The 22815-nt window shown below is 36.1% G+C and overlaps 1 protein-coding gene across 1 annotated transcript in view; it reads left to right on the top strand.

Annotated features, from left to right (window-relative positions):
- TEX11 (testis expressed 11) overlaps positions 1-22815 on the top strand; it is a 292291-nt gene that overhangs the window by 151814 nt on the left and 117662 nt on the right. Inside the window, exons 12-13 of the mRNA XM_005593879.3 lie at positions 12935-13086; positions 15198-15283. Coding sequence (XP_005593936.2) covers positions 12935-13086; positions 15198-15283 — 238 coding nt within the window. The remainder of the gene's footprint in view (positions 1-12934; positions 13087-15197; positions 15284-22815) is intronic.

Genomic DNA, 22815 nt, shown 5'->3' with positions numbered 1-22815 from the left:
CTTTTGTAATCTCTCCCTACCTCTCCTTCATCAGACAGCCATTGATCACTGAATGTCACTATAGCTTCATTTGCATTTTCTAGATTTTTATATAAATGAAATCAAGTATACTTTTTAGTCTGGCTTCTTTAACTCAGTATGATTCCCTGAGGTCCACCTATGTTGTTGCATGTATCTATATAGTTTATACTTTTTTTATTGCTGACTAGCAGTCTGTTGTATGGATAGCCTACAATTTGTTTATCTATTCAGCTGTTCATAGATATTTTGATTGTTTTCAGTTTTAGGATATTACAAATAAAGCTGCTGTGAGCATTCATGTGTGTCTCTTTGTATGGACATTTGCTTTCATTTCTTTTGGCAAATACATAGAAGTGAAAAGTCTGGTTTGGATGGTAGGTAGTGCTATGGTTTGAATATGGTTTGCCCCCAGCAAAATTTATGTTTAAATTTTATCTCCAATGTGGCAGTGTTAGGACGTGGGAGGTGTTTGGGTCATGGGGGTCATGAATAACTTGGGGCTGTTCTTGCAGTAGTGAGTGAGTTATTGTTTCAAGAGGCTGGATGAGTTCTTACAGGGATGAATCAGTTGCGAGGAGAGTGAGTTGTTATAAAGCCAGGATATCACTTGGGTTTTGCCTCTTTGCTCCTATCTGCTTCCCCTTTGAACCCTCTCCACCAAGTTATGATGCAGCACAAAAGCCCTCACTAGAAGCCAGGGCCATGCTATCATACTAGAACTGTGAGCTAAGTAAACTTTTCTTTATAAATTACACAGCCTCGGGTATTCTGTTACAGCAGCACAAAACAGACTAAGACAGGTACTGTGTATTTAAATTTTCAAGAAATGGCCAAGCTTTTCCAAAGTAGTTACAACATTCATTTAACATTCCTATCAGCAATGTTTGAGAGTTTCAGTTTCTCCACATTCTGGCCCACATTTGGTATAGTCAGCCTTTTAAATAGGTATGATGTCTCATTGTGGCGTTAATTTGCACTTTTATAATGACTAATAATGTTGAGCATTTTTTTTCATTTGCTTTTCTTGTGTGTATCCCTTTTTGTGAAATGCCTGTTCAAATCTTTTGCCCTTTTTTTTTTTTTAAAGTATTGAATTAGAAACTCCTTTCAGGCTTGGCACGGTGGCTCACGCCTGTAATCCCAACACTTTGGGAGGCCAACGCGGGCAGATCACAAGGTCAAGAGGTCGAGACCATCCTGGCCAACATGGTGAAACCTCGTCTGTACTAAAAATACAAAAACTAGCTGGGCATGGTGGCGTGTGCCTGTAGTCCCAGCTACTCGGGAGGCTGAGGCAGGAGAATCACTTGAACCCGGGAGGTGGAGGTTGTAGTGAGCCGGGATCACACCACTGTACTCCAGCCTGGTGACAGAGCGAGACTCCATCTCAAAAAAAAAAAAAAAAAAAAAGAAAAGAAAAGAAAAGAAAAATGAAACTCCTTTCAATATTTGGGTTTTTTTTTTTACTTTTATTTTAGGTTCAGAAGTACATGTACAGGTTTGTTATACAAGAAAACTTCCTTTCAATGTTTTGTGAACAAGATCCTTTTTCAACTTTATTGAAGTATAATTGAAAAATTGTATATAGTCAAGGTGAACAATATATTTTGATATATGTATACATCGTGAAATGATTACCACAATGAAGCCAATTAACATATCCATCACCTCACATAGTTACTTCTTTGTGTGGTAAGAATACTTAAGATCTACTCTCTTAGTAAATTTCAGTACATAATATATTATTGTTAACTATAGTCACCATGCTGTCACCAGAACCTATTCATCTTGCATAACTACAAGTTTGTACCCTTTAACTAATATCTTCCTACCCATCCCTCACTCCAACCCTGCCACTACTGCCCTTGGTGACCACCATTCTACCTTGTTTCAATGAGTTTGACTTTTTGAGAGACCACATATAAGTGAAATCATGCAGTATTTGTTGTTCTGTGTCTGGCTTATTTCACTTAACATAACATCCCTACAGCTTCATCCATGTTTTTGTAAATGAGGGAATTTCTTTCTTTTTAAGGATGAATAATATTCCATTGTATATAAATATATACCACATTTTTTAAACGAGTAACCACTAATCATCAAGGAAATACAAATCAAAACCACATGAGATATCACCTCACACCTATTAGGATAGATATTATTTTTAAGAAAAGATAACAAGTGTTGGCAAGGATGTAGACAAGTTGGAATTTTTTTTTTTTTTTTTTTTTTTTTTTTTTGAGATGGAGTTTTGCTCTTGTTGCCCAGGCTGGAGTGCAATGGCACGATCTCTGCTCATTGCAATCTCCTTCTCCAGGGTTCAAGGGATTATCCTGCCTCAGCCTCCCAAGTTGCTGGGATTACAGGCGTGCACCACCACGCCTGGCTAATTTTTTGTATTTAGTAGAGACAGGGTTTCACCATGTTATTTAGGCTGGTCTTGAACTTCTGACCTCAGGTGATCCACCCACCTTGGCCTCCCAAAGTTGCTGGGATTACAGGCGTGCGCCACTGCGCCCAGCCAGAAGTTGAAATTTTTGTACAGTGCTGATGGGAATGTAAAATGGTAGAACCCCTGTGGAAACAGTATGGCAGTTTCTCAAAAAATTAGAACTACCATATGATCCAGGAATTCTACTTTTGGGTATATACCCCAAAGAACTGAAAGTAGGATCTGAAAGATATATCTTCACTCCCATGTTCATTACAGTATTATTCATATTCACTAAAATGTGGAAAGCAAACCAAGTGTCTATTAGTGGATGAATGGATAAGCAAAATGTGATATTTATATGTGTGTATATATATATACACATATATACATATATACATATATATGATGGAATATTATTCAACCTTAAAAAGAAGGAAATCCTACTATCTGTGACAGCATGGATGAACATGGAGGACATTTTGTTAAGTGAAATAAGCTAGTCACAAGACAAATACTGTGTGATTCCACTTCTGTGAGGTATCTAAAATAGTAAAACTAATAGAAACAGAATAGAATGGTGGTTACTAGGGGATGGGAGGTGGGGGAGAGGGGGTATTGTTGCTCAATATGTATAAAGTTTCAGTTACACAATATGAAAAAGTTCTAGAGATCTGTACAATGTAGTGCCTTCAGCTAACAATAAAGCATTGTGCACTCAAAATTGTGTTAAGAGGGTAGATATCATGCTAAGAATTCTTACACCAAAAAACAAAACAAAAAAAGCACAAAGAGACCCAAGGGAACTTTTGGAGGTGACTGATATATTTATTACATTGATTGTGGTGATATCTTGAGTGTGCTCATCAAATTGTATACATTAAACATGTGCAGTGTTTATTGTATATCAACTATACCACAATGAAAATAAAAAATATAGCCGCACCTACTTTTGATTAATGGTTTCATGGTGTATTTTTTTTTCAAACTTTTATTTTCAACCCTCCTATATCAGTTTTTTTGGAGTAAGTTTCTTGTACACACTCTACAGGTGGGACATGTTTGGGACTTTCCCCTACCTTTTTGAGATATAATTGACAATTAAAAATTGTGTATATTTAATGTGATGTTTTGATATACCTTCATATTGTGAAGTGATTACCACAACCAAGCCAATTAACACATATCCATCACTTCATAGTTTCCTTTTTTTATAGAGAGGATACTTGAGATCTGTTCTTAGCAAATTTCAAGTATATAATACATTATTATTAGCTATAGTCGCCATGCTGTACATTAAGTCTCCAGATCTTAATCAATTTATAACTTAAAGTGTATATCCTTTGACCAGCATCTCCCCCATTCCTCCACCCACCAAACTCTAGTAACCACCATTCTATTATGTATTACTATGAGTTTAAACTTCTTTTTAGCCTTCATATATTAGTGAGATCATGTAGTATTTGTTTTTCTGTGTCTGACATATTTTACTTAGCATAGTGTCCTCCACATTTATTCACTTTGTTGCACATCACAGGCTTCTCTCATTTGAAGGCTGAATAATATTCCATTATATATATATATATACACACCACATTTTACTTATCCATTCATCTGTCAATGGACACTTGGGTTACTTCCACATTTTAGCACATGTGAATAATGCTATGAATATGAGTGTACAAATATCTGTTCGAGACCCTGCTTTCAATTATTTTGGATATGTACCCAGAAGTGAAATTGCTGGGTCATATGGTAGTTCTATTTTTAATTTTTTTTGAGAAACCACCATATTATTCTCCATAGTGGCTGTACCATTTTACATTCCCACCAACAGTGCACAAGAGTTCCAATTTCTTCACATCCTCACCAACACTTATCTTTTGACTTTTTCACAATAGCCATCCTAACAGGTGGTTTTAATTTGCATCTCCCTGATGGTTGGTGATTTTGAGCATCTTTTTAATATCTTCTGGCTATTTGTATGTTTTCTTTGGGAAAATGTCAGTACAAGTTCTTTGCACATTTTTTTTTTTTTTTTTTTTTTTTGAGACGGAGTCTTGCTCTGTCACCCGGGCTGGAGTGCAGTGGCCGGATCTCAGCTCACTGCAAGCTCCATCTCGCGGGTTTACGCCATTCTCCTGCCTCAGCCTCCCAGTGTAGCTGGGACTACGGGCGCCCGCCACCTCGCCCAGCTAGTTTTTTGTATTTTTTTAGTAGAGACGGGGTTTCACCGTGTTAGCCAGGATGGTCTCGATCTCCTGACCTCGTGATCCTCCCGTCTCGGCCTCCCAAAGCTTTGCACATTTTTAAATCAGGTGGTTTGATTTTTTTTCCTCTTGAGTTAAATGAGTTCCTTACATATTTTAGATATTAGCCTCTTATTGGATATATGGTTTGCAAATATTTTCTTCCATTCTGTAAGTTGCCTTTTCATTTTGCTGATTGTTTTCTTTGCATATTTATTTTAGTCTATGCTGCCAATTTCTTTCTTTTAATGGGTATATTTAGACTGTTTACATTATTTGTAATTATTGATGTGTTAGAGCTTAAGCATGCCACTTAAATTTTTATTTTCTGATTTATTTATATTTTTAAAACCTTTTTAAAAATGTTTATTTATTAGAGACAGGGCCTCACTCTTAGCACCCAGGCTGGAGTGCAATTATAGCTCACTGTAACCTCAGACTCCTGGGCTCAAGTGATCATCCTGCCTCAGCCTCCTCAGTAGCCAGGACTATAGGCACACACCACCACACTCAGCTAATTTTCTTTTTCTTTTTAATTTTTTTGTAGAGACGGGGTATCTTACTATGTTGCCCAGGCTTATCCCGAACTCCTGGCCTCAATTGATCCTCCCGTCTTGGCCTCCCAAGGCACTGAAATTACAGGCATGAACCATTGTACCTAACCTCTGCTTTATATTTTAGTTTACTTTTAGGTTTACAGAAAAATTGAGAAGATAGTACAAGGAGTTTCCATATACAATGTACACAGTTTCCCCTAATACTGCCATCTTATATTACTGTAGTACCTTTGTCATAAGTAGTGGACCAATATTGATACATCATTATTATTAACCTAAAATCAGTTGTTAATTCCAACTTCCTTTGTTGTTACCTAATATCCTTCTTCTATTCCAGAATCTTACCTATGATATCACATTACATTTAGTTGTCATATCTCCTTGGACCTCACTTGGTCATAGTAGTTTCTTAGATATATTTTTCTTTTTGATGATTTTGACAGTCTTGAGACTACCCATCAGGTATTTTGTAGGATACCTATTTATTAGAATTTTTCTGATGTTTTTCTCGTGATTAGGTTGGGGTTATGGGTTTGGGGAGGAAAATCACTCAGGTAAAGTACCATTTTCATTACATCGTTATCAAGGGTGTATACTGTCAATATGATTTATGTCTGTTGATATTAACCTTGATTAGTTGGCTGAGTATTCATCAAGTCTCTACACATTGAAGTTATAAATTTTTCCTCTTTACATACTATACTCTTTGCAGTTGTGGAGTTATGCTACCCTGCTTAAAGGCATAGTTATCTAGATAAATTATTTCGAATTCTTCTACATGGGAGATTTGTCTCTTCTCCCTAATTCATTAATTTGTTCAATCATTCTTATATCAATACGGACTTGGGAATATGTATTTTATTCTTTAGGTTATAACCCAATACTACATTTTTGTTGTTCAGATTGTGTTAGCTTTGGCCATTGGGAGCTCTTTTAGTTGACTCCTGCACCCTTTTGATATACCCCAATCAATGTGGGTGGTTTTATTTTTTTAAAGCAATTCCTTTCTTTCTGACAATACAGAATGCTCTAGGTTCATCTTGTGCATTTCTTGCTACACTCCTGGAATCAACCATTTCTCCTAGGAGATCTAGTTCCTCTCACTTGCAAAGTATATTAGTAACGAAGATCTGAGTGTTAGTTGTGCTTGTTGCTACTGGGGTGTCATTTCTTCTAGGCCTTATTAGTTGACAGAGCAAAGAAAATATATGTGTGTATACTAATCTGAGTATATAGACATATATAAATATTTTGGTATGTAAACATCTGTATCTATATTAAGTTAAACATAAGTTCTTACTGATGTTTCCTATTCTAATTCATTACCACTTAGCTCATTCTAGCCTTGCTTGCAAATTACCCTTGCTTATCTGTTCCCAATCCAACAGTGGGAAACCTGGCTCTTACCATCCATCATTCATTTACTTAATTTTTTGATTGTTCAATTTTAGTATGCATGTATAGCAGTATCAGAATTGTTCACCTGTACCCCCATGGGAAACAACTTTGTCAACTAGAGTACAGTGCTTATGTGCAATTCCTTTTGCCTTTATTCTCACAGACTCTATTTATTTCCAGAGTTACTTAGGTCAGTATTTAGTCCTCCCATTTCCTTTAGGGAAGTTGTTTCATACATTTGTTAGAGTCTCTTGTCACAGTCTGTATTATATCTGAGGATTCCCCCAATCTCCCAAATTATACATATATATAATATCAAATTACATATAATATCAAATTATATATTATTATATATAATATCAAGTTATATATAATTTGTATGCATTGAAATTGACTTGTTGTGTGGTAAAGTCCTGTAGATTTTGACATGCATAATGACATGTATCTGCTATTATAGTATCACACATGGTATTTTCACCACCCTAAAAATCCTCTGTGCCTTGCCTCTTCATCTTCCTGATATGCTGGCAAACACATCTTTTCACTCTCTATTTTTCTTACTGCTCTTCTTTTTGCTTTTGTGCCATTTCTGCAATGTCACATAACTGGAATCATTCAGTATGTAGTCTTTTTAGATTGGCTTCTTCCACTCAGCAATATGAATTGCAGGTTCCTTTATGTCTTTTCTGTGACTGATAGCTCATCTCTTTGTTTATCTGTTTACCTATTGGAGTACATCTTGGTTGCTTCCCGTGTTTGGTGATTATCAATAAAGTTACTGTAAACATTCACATGAAGATTTTTGAGTAGATCTAAGTTTTCAAATCAAGTGGGTAAATTCCTAGCAGTGAAATGGCTCCTGTAGGTAAGATATCATTTCTCTTTCTGTGCATTCAATATTTTTTTCTTTGTCTTTGTTTATCAAAAGTTTGACTATGATATGTCTTAGGATGGAATTTCTTTGGATTTATCATGTTTGGAGTTTGCACCACTCTTAGAATCTCTAGGTTTATGTTTTTTTCCCAAATATTTGAGACATTATTTATTTGAATATTTATTTGTTCTGCCTCACCTTTCTTCTCCTCTTCCAGGATTCTGATGACATAATATACATTTTTTGTTGTCCTACAGGTCGCTGAGGCTCCATACAGTTTTTTTTTTCTTTTTCTTTTCAGTCTGTTTTCTCTCTGTTGTTCAGATTAGGTAATTTCTACTTTTTTATTTTTCCTGACCTTCCTTCCTTCCTCCCTCCCTTCCTTCCTTCCTTCCTTTTCTTTCTTTTTCTTCCTTTCTTTCTTTCTTTTCTTTGAAACAGGGTCTCACTCTGTTGCCCAGACTGGAGTGCAGTGGCATAATCATAGCTCACTGCAGCCTCAAACACATGGACTCAAGCAACCCTCCCACTTCAGCCTGCCAAGTAGCTGGGATTACAGGCACCAAGCACTGCACCTAGCTCTACTTTATTTCAAATTCACTTATTCTTTCCTTTGTCCTCTCCATTCTGGTGTAAGCTCATCTGATGAGCTGTTTTTAAGATTTTGGTCATTGTATATACTAGTTTTCTGAGTATTGTAACAAATTACCACAAGTGGGATGACTTAAAACGACAGAAATTTATTCTCTCACAATTCTGGAGGCCAGAAGTCCAAAATCAAGGTTATTTGTTGGCTTTTTTTTTTTTTTAGATTAATGAGATTTAGTTATTTTAATCAATTGAAATGTATGAATCTTATTCAGATCCTGAGTCAAATGCTTAAAATCAATAATATATGAGACAGTTACATAAATATGAACAGTAATTAAATACTTAAGAATATCGAGGATATCTTGTTAAGTTTTAAACTGTAATGATAGTATTATGTTTATGATTTTTACAAAAAAAGAGTTTCTATCTTTAAGAGATAGATAATTAAAATACTTGGAAGTGGATTAATAGGATGTCTGGAATTTACTTCAAAAGCATGAGTGTGTGTGTGTGTATGTGTCTGTGTGTGTGTGTGAATGAGGTGGAAGGATGGATTAAATAAGATTGGCTTTGATGTTGTTACAGCCTGATAATAATGATGTGTAGGTTCATTACATTATTTTCTACACTTTGGTATATATTTGAAACTTGTGTAGCAGAGAGCCAAGGAAATACTTAACTGATTCAGAGTAAACCGATCTAATCACAACCCTTGTAAATGGATGTCTACCTATGTGTAAATAAGGTACTTCTTTTTTTTTTTTTTTTTTTTTTTTTTAACTATGGGTCTCTTTTTATTAAGGTGAGAACTCTTGCAACTGGTGTTTCATGAATAGAGTTGCCAGATAAAATACAAGACTTGGTTAATTTGAAATTTCAGATAAACAATGTCTAGTATTTTAGAATAAGTACATCCCAACTATTGTGCTGACACACTAATACTAAAAAAAATAGTTTTTGTTTGTCTGAAATTCTAATTTTACTGGGGCATTCTGTTTTTTTTTTTTTTTTTACTTTAAGTTCTGGATACATGTGCAGAACGTGCAGGTTTGTTACATAGGTATATGTGTGCCATGGTGGTTTGCTGCACCTATCCACCCGTCACCTAGGTTTTAAGCCCCACATGCATTAGCTATTTGTCCTGATGCTCTCCCTCCCCTCACCCCCACCTCCTGACAGGCTCCAGAGTGTGTTGTTTTTTCCCCTGTCTCCGTATATTCTCATTGTTCAACTCCCACTTATGAGTGAGAACATGTGGTGTTTGGTTTTCTGTTCCTGTGTTAGTTTGCTGAGATGGTGGCTTCCAGCTTCATCCATGTCCCTGCGAAAGACATGATCTCATTCCTTTTTATGGCTGCATAGTATTCCATGATGTATATGTACCACATTTTCTTTATCCAGTCTATCATTGATGGGCATTTGGGTTGGTTCCATGTCTTTGCTATTGTGAATAGTGCTGCAATACACGTATGTGTGCATATATCTTTATAATAGAATGATTTATATTCCTTTGGGCATATACCCAGTAATGGGATTGCTGGGTCAAATGGTATTTCTGATTTTAGATCCTTAAAGAATCACCACACTGTCTACCACAATGGTTCAACAAAAGCTAAAATTGACAAATGGTAATATGATTAAACTAAAGAGCTTCTGCACAGCAAAATAAACTATCATCAGAGTGAGCAGGCAACCTACAGAATGGGAAAAAAATTTTGCAATCTACCCGTCTGACAAAGGTCTAATATCCAGAATTTACTAAGAACTTAAACAAATTTACAAGACAAAAACAAACAACCTCGTCAAAAAGTGGGCAACGAATATGAGCAGACACTTCTCAAAAGAAGACATTTATGTGGCCAAAAAACATATGGAAAAAAGCTCAACATTACTGATCATTAGAGAAATGCAAATCAAAACCACAATTAGATACCATCTCACACCAGTCAGAATGGCAATTATTAAAAAGTCAAAAAACAACAGATGCTGGCGAGGCTATGGAGAAATAGGAACACTCTCACTGTTGGTTTGAATGTAAATTAGTTTGACTTTTCATTATATTGAAGTTTTCTTTGCAGTGCAGAAGCTTTTTAGTTTGACAGTCCCCTTTGTTTGTTTTTGCTTTAAAAAAAAATTTGCCTTTGCTTTTGGTGTTCTATACAAAAAATCCTTGCCAAGGCCAATTTCAAAGAGCTTCTTTCCCTGTTTTTTTCTTCTAGGAGCTCTACAGTTTCAAGTCTTACATTTAAGTTTTTAATGCATTTTCTGTTGATTTGTGTGTGTTCCGTAGGATGTGTTCAATTTATTCTTTTGCAGGTGGATGTCCAGTTGTCCAAACACATTATTTTTTTGAGACAGAGTCTCACTCCGTTACCCAAGCTAGAGTTCTGTGGCATGATCCTGGCTTACTGCAACCTGTGCCTCCTGGGTTCAAGTGATTCTTGTGCCTCAGCCCTCTCCACATAGCTGGAATTACAGGCATGTGCCAGCACACCCAGCTAATTTTTGTATTTTTAGTAGAGACGGGGTTTTGCCACATTGGCCAGGCTGGTCTCAAAGTCCTGGCCTCAAGTGATCCACCAACCTTGGCCTTCTGAAGTGCTGGAATTACAGGAGTGAGTCACTGCACCCAGCCCAAGCACAAAAGAGACTTGTTTTTTTGTTGTTGTTGTTTTGTTTTTCCGGGCTCTCGATTCTGTTCCATTGGTCTATATGTCTGTTTTTATGCCAGTACCATACTGCTTTGATTACTATAACTTTGTAGTATAATTTGAAATCAGAAAGCGTGATGCCTCCAATTTTGTTTTTGTTTTTAAGGTTGCTTTGGCACAGAGTCTTTCGTGGTTCCCTACAAATTTTAATATTAGTTTTTCTGTTTCTGTGAAAAATGCCATTGGACTTAAGATAGGGATTTCCTTGCATTTGTAGATCACTTTGAGTAGCATGGATATTTTAATAATACTAATTCTTTCAATCAATGAATACAGGATATCTTTCCATTTATTTTTGTTTTCTTCAATTCATCAATGTTTTATAGTTTTCAGTGTACAGATGTTTCACCTACTTGGTTACTTTTATTTATATATATATATATTTGAGATGGAGTCTTACTCACCCTGTCACTCAGGCTGGAGATCTCAGCTCACTGCAACCTCTACCTCCTGGGTTCAAGTGTTTCTCCTGCCTCAGCCTCCTGAGTAGCTGAGATTACAGGCACACACCACCATGCCCAGCTAATTTTTGCATTTTTAGTAGAGACAGGGTTTCACCATGTTGGCCAGTCTGGTCTCGAACTCCTGACCTCAAGTGATCCACCCTCTTCAGCCTCTCAAAGTGCTTGAATTACAGGCGTGAGCCACTGTGCCCAGCTATTTTACGTATTTTTGATGCTATTGTAAATAGGATTGTTTTCTTAATTTCCTTTTTGGATATTATATTGTTGGCACAAAGAAACGCTACTGGTTTTTGTATGTTGATTTTGTAACCTGCAACTTTACTGAAGTAATTTGTTATTTCTTAGAGTTCTTGGTGCAGTCTTTAGAGTCTTCTATATATAGGATCACTTGGTCCCATGGAAACAGTTTTTTAGCTCTTACTTTTGGGTCTTTGATCCATTTTGAATTAATTTTTGTATATGATGTAAGGTAAGAATCCAATTTCATTCGTTTGCATGTGGAAATCCCGTTTTCCTAGCACCATTTGCTGAAAGGACTGTCATATCACCATTAAATGGTCCTGGCACCTTTGTCACAAATAATTTGATGATATATGACAAGATTTATTTCTGGGTTGTCTATTCCATTCAATTGGTCTATATGTCTATCTTTATGCCAGTTCCACATGTTTTCATTACTATGACTTCAAGTTTTGAAATCAGAAAATACAAATCCTCTAATTTTGCTCTTTGTCTTCAAGTTTGTTTAGGGCTTTTGGGGTCCCTTGAGCAAAGTCCATATTACTTTTAGGATGGATTTTTTCCATTTCTGCAAAATACATCATTGGAATTTTGGGTTTTTTTTGAGACAGGGTCTCAGTCTGTTGCCCAGGCTGGAGTGCAGTAGCCTGATCACAGCTCACTGCAGCCTTGACCTCCCAGGGTCAGGCAATCCTCCCACTTCAGCCTTGCTAGTAGCTGAGACTACAAGCATGCGCCATCACGGCTGCCAATTTTTTGTAGAGACAGGGATTTGCCATCTTGCCCAAGCTAGTTTCAAACTCGTAGCCTCAAGCAATCTGCCCACCTCAGCCTCCCAAAGTGCTGGGATTACAGGCCTGAGCCACCACACTTGACCTGGGATTTTAATAGGGATGAATGTCTGTAAATCTGTAGATCACTTTGGGAATATCAACATGTTAACAATATTTAGTCTCCCAACCCATGAACTGTTTACATTTTTAAATAGAAGATATTTGTATTATTTGTGTAATCAAACACAAACAAGTTTTTAGAAAGACGTTTTGGCAGAGGAACTAGTAAATTTCTCATGTCATTTCATGTAACTTCACTGGATCTCAGTAACCAATTTTTAAAGCTTACAATCAGTTCTGGGAAAAACATAAATTAGATATTAGGAGAGAAATGATTATCTGACTATAGGTGTTAATAGAAAATGTTTATGGCTTAATAAACTGAAATTAAATTAAATCATGTAATATTGACAAATTAAGCTTATTTAGACATTTAATAACATTACCTGAATTCAGATATGCTTTTATCTGGCTTATTTTGTTCACACTGAAATACATTTTAGTCCCATTGATCAATAACCAGTTTTTCTGTTCACATTGCTTAAAATTGTGTCTCTTTGTACAGAGAATCTGTTGGGTTTCATTTCCTGACGATTATTCATGAACGTTTTAAGTCATCAGAAAATACTGGAAAAGTTCTGCTACTCTATATTGACATGCTTTTACAAAGGAAGGAAGAACTGCTTGCCAAGGAGAAGATTGAAGAAATCATTTTAGGTCAGTAGGATTTTCGCAAGTGTTTTAGAAAGGTATTAATTTGTGTATAATTCTTAGAGGTCAGAGTAGTAGCAAAATCCTCAAGTCAACGGATTTCTTCCACTTTCTTTTTTCCTTCCTCCCTAATGGTCTTTTAACAGTAACACCTCACCTGTCCACATCCCACAAATTGGGCAAGTGGAATGAGAAACTAAGCAAAAATAAGAAAACATTGAAAACAAACAAACTTCTGAGCTTAAAGCTCACATATGGTGGAATATTGTAATGTTACAAGCCTAATTTCATATCTCTAGTTTGATCTCAATTTAGCTGTGTACCTTTGAACAAGTCAATTTCTCTGGACCTTGATTATTTTCAACTATAAAATGATGATTGTGAACTAAACTCCTGGTTTCTAATTTCTTTTCAGCAGCAGCATCCTTTTGTGATGCAGTCTTGTATGAACCCCACCCTGAATGGAATAGATTAGAGTTTTTCTGGTTAAAGCAGAGATGTAGAGCCAAATCTGCTCAGCATTCCCCTAATCCTCTGCCTCCCTGCAGAACTTCTGTACCCTGAAGAACATAGATAGTATGATCCCTTTCTTAGAAAATTATCTTCACCACCTTGTCTTTCCAACTAAGTGCATGTAGAGATATAATTGGATTGATAGTCACTAAATGTTAACTCTGGGGTTTATTCTGAATGGTGGCATTTTAGGTGATGTGTTGCTTTCTTCTAAATACTCTACCATATTGTTTGAATTTTTATAAGCACGAATCATGTTTCTATAAAAACAAAGTCATTAATTTTTTAAAGGAAGTCATCTGACTAGATGATCTCTAAGAACCATATTTTACTGATAACACCCTCCCTCCAGGCATTTACCAATTATTTTTAGACCCAGTTTTGATAAACTTGGTTATCCAGTTTTCCTACTCTTAGCATTTTAATGGTAGCACTTTGCAAATAGAGAAAAGGTTTAAAGGGAAGTATACAGCTAGCCTGACCATAGGGAGGAAAAAAACTCTATCAATTTTATAAAACAGATACAAATTTTTTAATATAGCAATCTGTACTGTATAACAACTCCCAAAGGCATCGCTGTGATATATTAATAGTACAATACAATAAAATAGTTGTTAATGTTGACCTCAAATGGTCAAGAAAAAGTTACATTGTGCTTAAGAAAACTAGGAAGTTTGTTTACTTTTTAGAAAATTTAAGAACTTTCATGAAAATATTTAGACTTTTTAAATTCAGAAGTGATTTTTATTTAAAGAAAGTAAACTGCCAGTTAACCAGAAAACTTGATTGTAGAGAATAACTCATTTTCCTAAAATTCCACTTGGACTAAGTTTTATTGTGACATCTAATTTACACTTACACTCTCAAAGTATTATAATATTTCAAGTAGACACATTTAGTAGCTGTTTACTCTCATGCGAGTGTTTTTAAGTAAGTCATGGAACAAACTACATTTGCTGATTGGGCTAGAGGGTCAGAGATTCTTAATGTTCTAGTCAAGACTTTTGTGGAAATTGATAGTTTATGCCAAAGGGCAGAAGAGGAGGTACAGAATTCTATTATAGTTTAGACTTTACCTTAATGTGCTAATGTATTTGAACTCTGTAAATGTCTAGACCAGAAACAATCAACGCAAGTTAAGATTTAAAGTAATAAAGTTTATGTGTAAGCATGGTCTTAAAGTATTTTACAAAGGCTTTAAGGCATAATTGGCCTTTCTTGTGAACTTGATCTGATCTATTTAGTACATAATAATATAAGCACTTCTTATTAATGATTTCTGGCATTGCTGTCTGCTCATTCACAATAACCTTATTAAGGCACCAGATGATAATCTAATTTGGAATGTGGAAAATAAGTTAAAAAGAGAGTAGGCTGGAAAACTATCACAGATTGATGGGAGAGTGACTGTGATTCTAGCAAACTCTGATTGCATTATATTATCAATTATGGTAGTAATCCTAAAACTGATGGTGAAAACCTGTCTGAATTTTTTTTTGTGTAGCCATTACTTAAAGATTATAGGTTCTGAGTATAGTTAGCACTCTTTACTTAATGTAATAGACCTAGATTCTTGTTTTCAGAGCTTTCTTTTTTATTTTCAGCTCACCAAACAGGAAGACAACTGACAGCAGAATTAATGAACTGGTTACACAACATTCTGTGGAGAAAAGCTACCAGTAGTTTTGAGGTTTGAGAATAATCTCCTTTTCATTCTTTATATTATTTCTCCACTGCAACAAAAAATAGTGCATTCACTATAAAAAGAGCATCAAATACTTTAATAATCTGTCTGTTTAGATACCATATATTTATTAAATATTCACAATGTAGAGTGTTAATGAGCATTGTGCAAGAGTTTATTAAAAATAATGAGACATGATTCCTCTCCATTGAGGGCTTACAGTGTAGGGAAATGTCATTGCTGATATTAACATATGGGAATGTAATTTTTTAAACATGAGGGCTGAGAAAGAGTTTTATTCCCTTTAAAAAGTTATGGTGTAATAATAAAATGGGAAAAAAAAAGCCTTTACAAGACAACTCAGGTTTCCTGCAAACTTAAAAATAATTTTTTTAAAGCAAAGAGCAATCATTTATAATTTTGGTATATTTCCTTCTAATCTTTGTGTATTATACATTTATGTCCCTGTGTATATAAATCAAATGGGACTTACCATTAAAAAAAAGTTGTGTTTGCTTCCACTTGCAATTAATATGTAGTAACAGGGACTGTTTTATGTCCCTTCTTGAACAATAAATCCCTCTCCACAAAGGACAAGACAAAATAGACGAAAAGAAAAAACAATGACTTTTATGGCACTGAACAACAGGTAATGAAGGAGAATGGTCCCTGGGAGATAAGAAATAAAGCGAACATTGGCCGGGCACAGTGGCTTACGCCTGTAATCCCAGCAGTTTGGGAGGCTGAGGCGGGGAGATCACAAAGTCAGGAGATCGAGAACATCCTGGCTAACATGGTGAAACCCCGTCTCTACTAAAATACAAAAAATTAGCCGGACGTGGTGGCGGGCGCCTGTAATCCCAGCTACTCGGGAAGCTGAGGCAGGGGAATCGCTTGAACCCAGGAGGCAGAGGTTGCAGTGAGCTGAGATCGCGCCACTGCACTCCAGCCTGGTGACAGAGCAAGACTCTATCTAAAAAAAAAAAGAAAGGAAGGAAGGAAGAAAGAAAGAAAGAGAGTATTACAATTGTGCAGCTTACTGCTTTGAGTTTCCAGGATATAGCACAAGAAGGGGATCTGAAGCAGAGCCTGGCAAGCGTCCTGATTTGAGATGTAGCTGAGTCTGAGGAGACTAAGGCAGCTGGAATTTATAAGACAAAGTACTGAAGAGGACCACATAGCATAGATTAGGCATTGTAGAAGAAAAGATTGATAAACTTGAAGTCAGAGCAAAGAAGCTATTCAAAATTAAACACACTGAATAAAAGACTTAAAAGAGCTTCAGTGAGATGAGGGTCCTCTTCCGACGTTTAGCACAGTTCTGATCAGGACATACATGAAGCAAAATTACCTGAAGCTAGGAGAATAACCATCTAAAAATATTAGAGGGAAGAGTGCCTAGCACTCACATGGGGTTGCAAATAAGGCCTGTTCTTATCACCTAGTCTGGAAAACCTCTAATTCATGGGGCATTGGGTAGAAAACTCAGAAGTGTCTTGTCTCAGAGGAGGGGAATAATTAGTCCTACACTAAGTCCTGCTCCAGAACTACCTTAAAAACTATAAAAGTATGGTGTGAAAAGATCAAATTGATCCCAAGGAACTTAATTGCTTCCCAGAGCAGAGTTCAAGAATATTTATAGGAATATAAAACTGTACAGCACCCAACAGGATAAAGTTTACAATGTCTGGCATCCAGCAAAAAAATTACTGAGCATATGAAGAGGCATGAAAACACAACCTATAATGAGGAGAATAAGCAATCAATTGATACTGACCCAGAACTGACGTAGAAGTTAGCATTAGCAGAGGACATCTCTTATGATTCTATTTCATGCATTCAAAGTTAAGTAGAGGCATGGAAGATATATAAAGACCCAAATCAAACTTCTAAAGATGAAAACTATGTTTAGGATGAGAAGTACATTGGATAGTATTAACATCATATTAGACATTGTAGAAGAAAAGACTGATGAACTTGAAGTTGTAGCAAAGAAGCTATTGAAAATGAAATACACAGGGAAAACAAACCTTAAAAAAATTAAAAGAGTTCAGTGAGGCGAGGGACAATTTTAGGTAGCTTAATATACGGGTAACTGGGATTCCCAAATGAGGATGGAGATAATAAATATTTGAAGAAATAAAACTTTCAAAACTTAATGAAAACTCTAAATGCACAGATAGAAAAGTATTAACAAACCCCGAACACAAGAAATACAAAACGACACCAACGCACATAATCAAAATGCTCAAAACCAATGATAAGGAGAATGTCCTAAAAGCAGCCAGATAAAAATGGCACCCTATATACAGAGGAGTAAATTAAAGAGAACGTCAGATTTCTTGTCGGAAGCAATGCAAGCAAGAACTCAGTGGAGCAGCATCTTTAAAATAATGAAAGAAAATAAAAACCTGTCAGCCTAAAATTCTGTATCCAGCACAAATATTGTTTAAAATGAAAGTAGTTGGTACAAATGTGAAATAGTGTAGCCACTATGGAAAACAGTATGGCAGCTCCTCAGACAATTAAAAATGTTAGTACCATATGATGCAGCATTTTCACTTTTGCTTATATATCCAAAAGAATTAAAAGCAAGATATTTGCACACCCGTGTTTATAGCAGCCAAAGGGTGGAAGCAACCCAAGTTCCATCAACAAATAAGTGAATAAATAAAATGTGGTATACTCAAACAATGGAATATTACTTAGCCTTAAAAAGCAAGGACTTCTGATACATGCTATAACATGGATGAGCCTTGAGGACATTATGCTAAGTGACGTAAGCCTGTCACAAAAAGCAATACTGTATGGTTCCACTTACATGAGGTACCTAGAGTTCAAATCTGTGGAGAAAGAAAGTAGAATGGGCTGGACGCGGTGGCTCACACCTATAATCCCAGCACTTTGGGAGGCCAAGGTGGGTGGATCACTTGAAGTCGGGAGTTCGAGGCCAGCCTGGCCAACATGGTAAAACCCCATCTCTACTAAAAATACAAAAATTAGCTGGGTGTGGTGGTGCACACATATAGTCCCAGCTACTCAGGAGGCTGAGGCAGGAGAATCACTTGAACCCAGGAGGCCCATGTTGCAATGAGCCAAGATTATACCACTGCACTCCAGCCTGGGCAACAGAGCGAGACTCTGTGAAGGAAAGAAGGAAGGAAGGAAGGAAGGAAGGAAGGAGGGAGGGAGGGAGGGAGGGAGGGAAGGAAGGAAGGAAGGAAGGAAGGAAGGAAGGAAGGAAGGAAGGTAGGAAGGTTTCCAGGGGCTAGGAGGAGGGGAAAATGTGGAGTTGTTTAATGAGTATAGAGTTTCAGTTTTACTAGATGAAAAAGTTCTGGAGATTGGTTGCAGATTAGTCAATTTTATGTTATGTGTTTTTTACCATAATAAAAATATGTTTTTAAAAAATGAAAGCAAAATAATCTTCCAGACATTTAAAAGCTGAAATAACTAATCACTCAAAGGTCTACATTACAAGGAAGTCCTCTGAGCAGAAGGAAACTTACACCAGATGGAAATATGAATCTATACAAATGAATAAAAAATACCAGAAATGGTACTATATGAGTAATAGATAAGATTTTTTCTTATTATTACAATCTCTTTAAAAGATAGTTTATTGCTTAAACAAAAGTAATAACATTGTATTCTACAGTTTATAACCTGTAAAAGTAAGATGCATGACTAGAACATATAGGCCAAGAAGAGAGAAATGGAAGTATACCATAAGTGAGGTGGTGTAACATCACTTGAAGATAGATGATGATAAGTTAAACATATATACTATGTACCCTAAAACAACCATTAAAATAGCAAAACAAAGAGTTTTTTTTTAAATAAGATAAAATCAAATCATAAAAGTATTCAAATAATCTAAAATAAGGCAGAAAAAGGAAGGAGTGATCAAAAACGGTGGCACAAATAGAAGACAAATAGCAAGATGATAGATTTACATCTAAGCATATTTTTAAAAAACCACATTAAGTGAAAATTACCTCAAGACCCCAGTGAAAAGGCAGAGATTGTCAAACTAGATAAAAGAGCAAGACCCAAGTTTATGTACTGCTTAAAAGAAATGTACTTTAAATATAAAGATATGAATTGGTTATAAACAAAAACATCAGAAAAATATAGAGAGACAAGATTATTCTAAAATTTATATATAAAACAATGGAATGAAAATAACCAAGACATATTATTAAAAAGTCAAAAAATAATAGATGCTGGCAAGGTTGTAGAGAAAAGGGAACACTTATACACTGTTGGTGGGAGTGTAAATTAGTTCAACCATTGTGGAAAGCAGTATGGCTATTTCTCAAATAGCTAAAAGCAGAACTGCCATTCGACCCAGCAATCCCATTACTGGATATATACCCAGAGGAATATAAAGCATCCTATCATAAAGACACATACATGCAAATGTTCGTTGCAGCACTATTCACGATAGCAAAGACATGGACTCAGCCTAAATGCCCATCAGTGGCAGACTGAATAAAGAAAATGTGGTACATATACACCACAGAATATTATGCAGCCATAAAAAAGAAAAGATCATGTCTTTTGCGGGAACAATGATGGAGCTGGTAGCTATCGTCCTGAGAAAACTAGCACGGGATCAGAAAGCCAAATAATGCATATTTTCACTTATAAGTGGGAGCTAAATGATAAGAACTTATGAACACAAAGAAGGAAACAACAGACACTGGTGTCTACTTGAGGGTGGAGGATGGGAGGAGGGAGAGGAGCAGAAAAGATAACTATTGGGTACTGGGCTTAATACCTGGGTGATGTAATAATATGTACAACAAACCCCTGTGACATGTGTTTACCTATGTAACAAACCTTCACATGTACCCCTAAACCTAAAATAAAAATTATAAAAAGAAAATAGTCAAAACAGTCCTGAGAGAGAATAGAACAGAAAGAATTACCCTATTCAATTTCAACACTTTTAATATAGCTACAGTGATCTAGACTGTGTGGTATCATTAGAAAGACAGAACCATAGATCAATGGAACAGAATGGAAAACCAAAAAATAATCCCACACAAATACACTCAACTGATTTTTGAGAAAGCACAAAAGTAATTCAATGGAAAAAGATGGTGTTTTCAACTAATGGTGCTGGAGAAATTGGACATCTATAGAAAAAAAAAAACCCTTGATCTTAACTTCACACTGTATACAAAAATTAAATACCTTACAAAATTAGATGTAAAATGTGCACCTATAAAACTTTTATAAAAATACATAGGAGAAAATCTTCAGGATCTAGGCTAGGCAAAGAATTACTAGACTTGATTCAAAAGCATGATGCAAGTAGGGTGCAATGGCACATTCCTATAGTCCCAGCTACTTGGGAGGCTAAGGTGAAGGATTGCTTGAGCCCAGGAGTTTGAAGCCAGCCTGGACAACACAGAGAGACCTGGTTTTTAAAAAAATAAGTAAATAAAATTTTAAAACATGATGCATAAAAGGAAAAATTAATAAACTGGATTTCATGAAAATTAAAAGCTTTTGCTCTGTGAAAGGTCCTGTTCACTCTCAGGTCCTCACCTCCAAGATTGACAAAGAAAGAAGGAACAGCAGTTGTGCCAGAAGGGTCTATGGCCATGTGCAGCCTATTCCCTGCATGAACTGCATCTGATATGTGACTAAAGACAAGTCTGTTAGGAAGTTTATCATTCAAAATATAGTAGAAAGCCAAGTGTGGTGGCTCATGCGTGTAATCCCAGTGCTTTGAGAGGCTGAGGCGGGAGGATTGCTCGAGCCTAGGAGTTTGGGACCAGCTTGGGCAATATAGAGGAACACCATCTCTACAAAAATAAAAAATTTAGCCTGGTGTGGTAGCATGCACCTGTAGTCCCAGCTACTCAGGAGGCTGAGGCAGGAGGATCCTTTGAGCCCAAGAGTTTAAGCCTGCAGTGAGCTGTGATCATGCCACTTCACTCCAGCCTGGGTCACAGAGCAAGATCCTGTCTCAAAAACTAAAAACAAAGAAAACAACAGAACATAGTAGAGGCCACAACTATCAGGGAAATATCTGAAGCCAGTGTCTTTGATGTCTATGTGCTTCCCAAGCTGTTTGTGAAGCTACGTTACATTGCACCATTTGCAGCAAGGTAGTCCAGAATCAATCTTGTGAAGCCCGTAAGAACCAAACACCCCAATGTAATGTAATGGTACATTACATTGCACCATTTGCAGCAAGGTAGTCCAGAATCAATCTTGTGAAGCCCGTAAGAACCAAACACCCCAACCCTGATTTAGACCTGTGGGTGCTGCCCACCAACCTCCACCAAAGCCTACATATGGAGCTGAGTCCTTAAGGACTGAAAAAAAGCTATCCTCTGAAGAAAATAAAGCGAAAATTATACTTAAAAAAAAAAAAAAAAAGAGATCCCGTTTAATGGATGAAAAAAGCTACAGACTGGGGGAAAAATTTTCATACCATGTGTACAATAATGGGCTAATAGCTCAAACGAACTCTCTAAACTCAACACATAAAGAAAAACAACTCAAAAATTAGCAAAGGATATGAACAGACATTTCACCAAAGAGGGATATGTGCATGACAATGAGCACACACAAAAAAAGATGACTTATGAGTCATTAGGGAAATGCAAATGAAAACCCCAAGGAGATACCAATACATCATTCTTAGAAAAACCAAATGGAAAAGATTAACCATACCAAATGCTGATGAAGATGTTGAGGAACTGTAACTTCATGGTGGAAATATAAGGTAGTACAAACAGTTTGGAAAATAGTTTGGCAGTTTTCTAAAATGTTAAACTTGCCCCTACCATGTGATCCAGCCATTTCAATCCTATGTATGTACAAGAGAAAAGGAATTATTTATCCATACAAAAAGTTGCATGTAAAAGCTGATAGCAGCTTTATTTGTAATAGTTAAAAACTGGAAACAGCCAAATGTCCATCAACAAATGAGTGGATAAACAAACTGGTATATCCTTCAATGAAATACTACTCAGCAATGAAAAGGAATGAACTATTGATAGATGCAATAATGGGGATAAATCTAGAAACTGTTTTGCTGAGTGAAAGGAGCCAGGCAAAAAAGTATTATTACATATTAGATGATTGAATTCTACAAAAGCCTATAAAATAAAAATTAATAGTTACAGAAAGCATATCCATAATTGCTTGGGGGATGAGAGAACAGAATGAGCTGGATTGAGGGATTACAAAGAAAACTTGGTTGTGATGGATGTGTTCACTCCCTTGACTGTGTTGATGGTTTTAGCTATATATATATATATAATTGTACAGTTTAAATATGCATAGCGTTTTGTATGTCAATTGTACCTCAATAAAACTGTTTTCCAAAAAATGTTATGGTAGGTTTTATAGGAGAAAGATGTGAAGAGAAAAAAGGGAACAAAGTTTGAGAAACAAAGAATTAGACCCAAGAGAAGGAAAGAGAATCCCTTATAAGAGCATGTAGAGACCTAGGCCTTATGGTTAGGCACTGCAAGATAGAATGATACTCGTATTTTCTTTTAGAAAGCCTT

The sequence above is a fragment of the Macaca fascicularis genome, chromosome X, assembly GCF_037993035.2.
Source record: "Macaca fascicularis isolate 582-1 chromosome X, T2T-MFA8v1.1".
Classification (NCBI taxonomy): domain Eukaryota; kingdom Metazoa; phylum Chordata; class Mammalia; order Primates; family Cercopithecidae; genus Macaca; species Macaca fascicularis.
This window is presented reverse-complemented; position numbering and strand designations above follow the sequence as displayed.